At 52.8% G+C, this 3606-nt stretch overlaps 1 protein-coding gene across 2 annotated transcripts in view; it reads left to right on the top strand.

The window, feature by feature from the left end:
* SERTAD1 (SERTA domain containing 1) overlaps window positions 1-2105 on the top strand; it is a 2926-nt gene extending 821 nt beyond the window's left edge. For both annotated transcript variants that reach the window (XM_006140459.2, XM_006140460.3), the window contains exon 2: window positions 1049-2105. In XM_006140459.2, the coding sequence (XP_006140521.1) occupies window positions 1052-1762 (711 nt within the window). In that variant the 5' untranslated portion in view covers window positions 1049-1051 and the 3' untranslated portion in view covers window positions 1763-2105. The remainder of the gene's footprint in view (window positions 1-1048) is intronic.
* The last annotated feature ends 1501 nt before the right edge of the window (window positions 2106-3606 follow it).

Genomic DNA, 3606 nt, shown 5'->3' with positions numbered 1-3606 from the left:
AAAGAGTGTGGGTCCTCAAACTTATTTCAGGGGACGGACCTTCCAGCCCATCAGGATTTCCTGTCAAACTCTGTCCTGTCTTGAAGTAAATCCTGAGTCGACCAACTTCCTTCCATGTCCACTACCAGCATCTAGTGGCCATCATCATATGCCTCAAAAGCACTGTAACCTCTGCATGGAGCTTAAGCTCTCCTCACCCCCTACCCCCAAATCCTTCTGGAAGCAGCCAAGGGGGATCTTCTGGAAACCTAGCCTCCAAGCAGCCAAGGGTCTGGAGACCTAATCAAATCAGCCTTACAGCACCACTTCCCTCCCTGCCCAGACCCCTCAGTGACTCCCTACTCACATAAGCTCTACAGTTGCTGTATCTGCCCATATGACCTTCCATGACCTGGCCTCTGCGGGCTCCCCACCCCCACCTGGTGTCCTCCCATGTCACTGTCTGGGAGCCAACCATACTGGTCTCTTTTCAGTTCAAGTTCATCGAGCCTCCAGGTCTTTCTTTGCCTTGTTGTTCCTGTTACTTGGAATCTTTCCCCCATGCCGTTGTGACTGTCTTTTTCTCCAGCTCAAGGGCTCAGTTCAAATGTCATCTAACGGTTGCCTTCCTTGCCCAGAGCCCCTCTTCCTGTTACTGTGTACTGCCTGTATTTGTTTTTTAACTTATTGTTTGATACATAGCAGACAAATATTAGACTGTATAGTAGCCATTTATTTTTGTAGGTTAAAAGGAGGTTGAATATTGGCCATTCCACATGGTTCATTGACGAAATCAATGATAATGTTATTATTAAGAGTACTTATTAGTAAGGGTAATTACTGTGTTACCAGGCACTGTTGTAAGAGCTTTTAGTTTATTACCTTATTTAACCCTTAAAACAATTTATGAGGTAGACACAGTTATCATCCATACCTTAAAAGTTCCCAAGAAAATCTAGGCTCAGAAAGGTCAGGTGACTTGCTCCAGATCACATCAACAGCCCCCTGTCAGAGCCAGGATTTGAACTTAACATTTGCTTTCTGTGACTAAATAACTCATCTTTTGCAGACAATGCTGAGTAAGGGTCTGAAGCGCAAGCGGGAGGAGGAGGAGAAGGAGGAAACCCTGGCAGTGGACGCATGGTGGCTGGATCCCGGCCACCCAGCAGTGGCACATACACCCCCAACTGTGACCTCCAGCTCCCTCTTTGACCTCTCGGTGCTCAAGCTCCACCATAGCCTGCGACAGAGTGAGCCAGACCTGCGGCACCTGGTGCTGGTGGTGAACACGCTGCGGCGGATCCAGGCATCCATGGCCCCCACAGCTGCCCTGCCCCCTGTGCCCAGCCCTCCTGCAGCCCCCAGCATGGCTGACAACCTACTGGCCAGCTCGGACGCTGCCCTCTCAGCCTCCATGGCCAGCCTCCTGGAGGACCTCAGCCACATTGAGGGCTTGAGCCAGGTTCCTCAACCTTTGGTAGATGAAGGGCTGCCAGGCCGCCCCATTGGGGGTACCCCACCTGGCCTGGGTGCCTTGGACCTGCTGGGCCCAGCCACTGGCTGTCTGCTGGACGATGGGCTTGAGGGCCTGTTTGAGGACATTGATACCTCCATGTATGACAGTGAACTTTGGGTACCAGCTTCTGAGGGCCTCAAACCTGGCCCTGAAGATGGACCGAGCAAGGAGGAAGCTCCAGAGTTGGATGAGGCAGAGCTGGACTACCTCATGGACGTGCTGGTGGGCACACAAGCACTAGAGCGACCACCAGGGCCGGGGCGCTGACCACTAGACCTGGAGTGGTTGTCTGGTATCCGAACTGAGCCTGGTGGGTGGACCAGCTTTCCTTGGAATGACACAGCTGGCCCCTAGTACAGAGAGAGGATTTGGGCCATGCTGGAGAGACAGCATCCAGTTCTGGGTGACTTCACATCTCTACTTTTGTCTCAGGACTGGTGGGAAAGTCTGGGATTGGGCCCTTGTGACAGAATCTGGTGGCTGGATTGTGTTTGGGCCAAGCCTCATGCTGGACTGATTCCCTGGGGTCATAGCTGGGCTGTTCCTTCCCTGATGTGGGAAGAGACCCCAACCATTTTTTGAAATTAAAATAAGTCCTGGGAAATCTCAAGTCTGTGTGCTGCATTGTGGATTAATGAGAGGGTGAGATAATAAAAGAACTCATCACTTGAGAAGGTGGGTTTCAGATCACAAACTTTATTGCTTCATTGACCTGAGAAGCCAGCCAACTAGGCCTGGTCCCTGGCCCCCTAGACAAATTCTCCAAAACATAGAAGGGGACTTCAAACAGTTTATGGAAAATGTAACTGAGGTACAGGTTTATTTTGGTGCAAAAAAATTTTTTTTGAAATCCGTGCATAGTTTTTCCAGAGCATACATTTTCCATAAGTTTGTTAAAGAACCCTTCAAATGTTCCAGGTTTCCCTGATATGCCTGTGTATACATATGGGATAGAGGTGGGGAGGAGAAGGTCCATGCCACCTCATTTTGAAAATAAGATTTAATCTTTGCCTGGAATCTACCTGTGTACCTTGAGGGGAGGGAGTTTTCAGGCTCAGAAATAAAAACTCAAAAGTGCAGCAGGGTGGCCCGCAGGTGGCTGTGGTGATTAAGGGCACTGGACTCCCACGTGGCCAACTGAAGTTCGAGTCTTGGACCTGGAAGTTTGCTTTCTCTCTCTCCTCCCTCCTTCTATCTTGCTCTGTCCCTCTCTAATCAAATTAAGATAAGTGAATAAAGTTAAACAAAATAAAAGAAAAGAAAAAAAGTGCAGCTGGACAGGGCCTCTTCCAGAGCACTGAGCCTCAGCTCTCCAGGAAAATGGTGAAAGGATTGGGAAATAACCAGTTTTGAAAAAATCCATTCCCTGTCTTGAATCTTTCTTTGAGCAAAACGTAAAGCAGTTTAGAGGTTGTCTCTGAAATAAAGTCACCGGGTTTGGTGGCTGGACGAAGGGAGGGCCCTCAGGGGTAGGCGGTTATGCTTTCCTTCCAGAACAAACCCAGGCCCAGGCAAGCCAAAGCCACCTGCCTGGCTGCGGTGCGCTGGGGCTGGCCGGAGCCCGGGTGTCTGCACCGCCCCCGCGGTCCAGCTGCATTCCTGGCCCAGCTGGGAGGGGCCCGCACACTCAGAGGCCTGGCACGGGACCGGGCTGCGTCCTTCCTGGCGGCCGTGGGGGCAGGGCAGAGCCTACGGTGCCAGCGAAGGGGGGGGAGTGTCACCGTGAAGGCTGTGGGTGGGGGAAGGGAGGAGTAGACAGTTGGACAGTGACCTGAGGGGCCAGAGGGCCTTGAATGAGGGCAGCACTGGTTAGGGGACACCACAATCGTTGGGCCCCAGAGCTCCCCCAGCCCCCTCTGGGCCGGAAGCTTCAGAAGGACTGAGGCTGGGGTGGAGCTGAGGGAGGCGGGAGCTTCAGGCAGGCCCCGTGGGCCGGGAAGGGGCGGGCAGAGTGGAGCTTCCTGGCGGAGCAGAGGAAGTCGTGCCCATTTCTGGAAGCGGGTGACGCGGGAGGCCAGGGGGGTTGGAAATTGCCTGAAGGGAGCTGGTGCCCAGACCCGGGGTCTTCCATGTGCCTAACTTGAGCCCCTGGTGATTCCAGCCGCTGGGCA

The sequence above is a fragment of the Tupaia chinensis genome, unplaced genomic scaffold (assembly GCF_000334495.1).
Source record: "Tupaia chinensis unplaced genomic scaffold, TupChi_1.0 Scaffold000037_18, whole genome shotgun sequence".
NCBI lineage: Eukaryota > Metazoa > Chordata > Mammalia > Scandentia > Tupaiidae > Tupaia > Tupaia belangeri.
The sequence above is the reverse complement of the archived record's forward strand: the minus strand, read 5'-3'. Positions and strand labels throughout refer to the sequence as shown.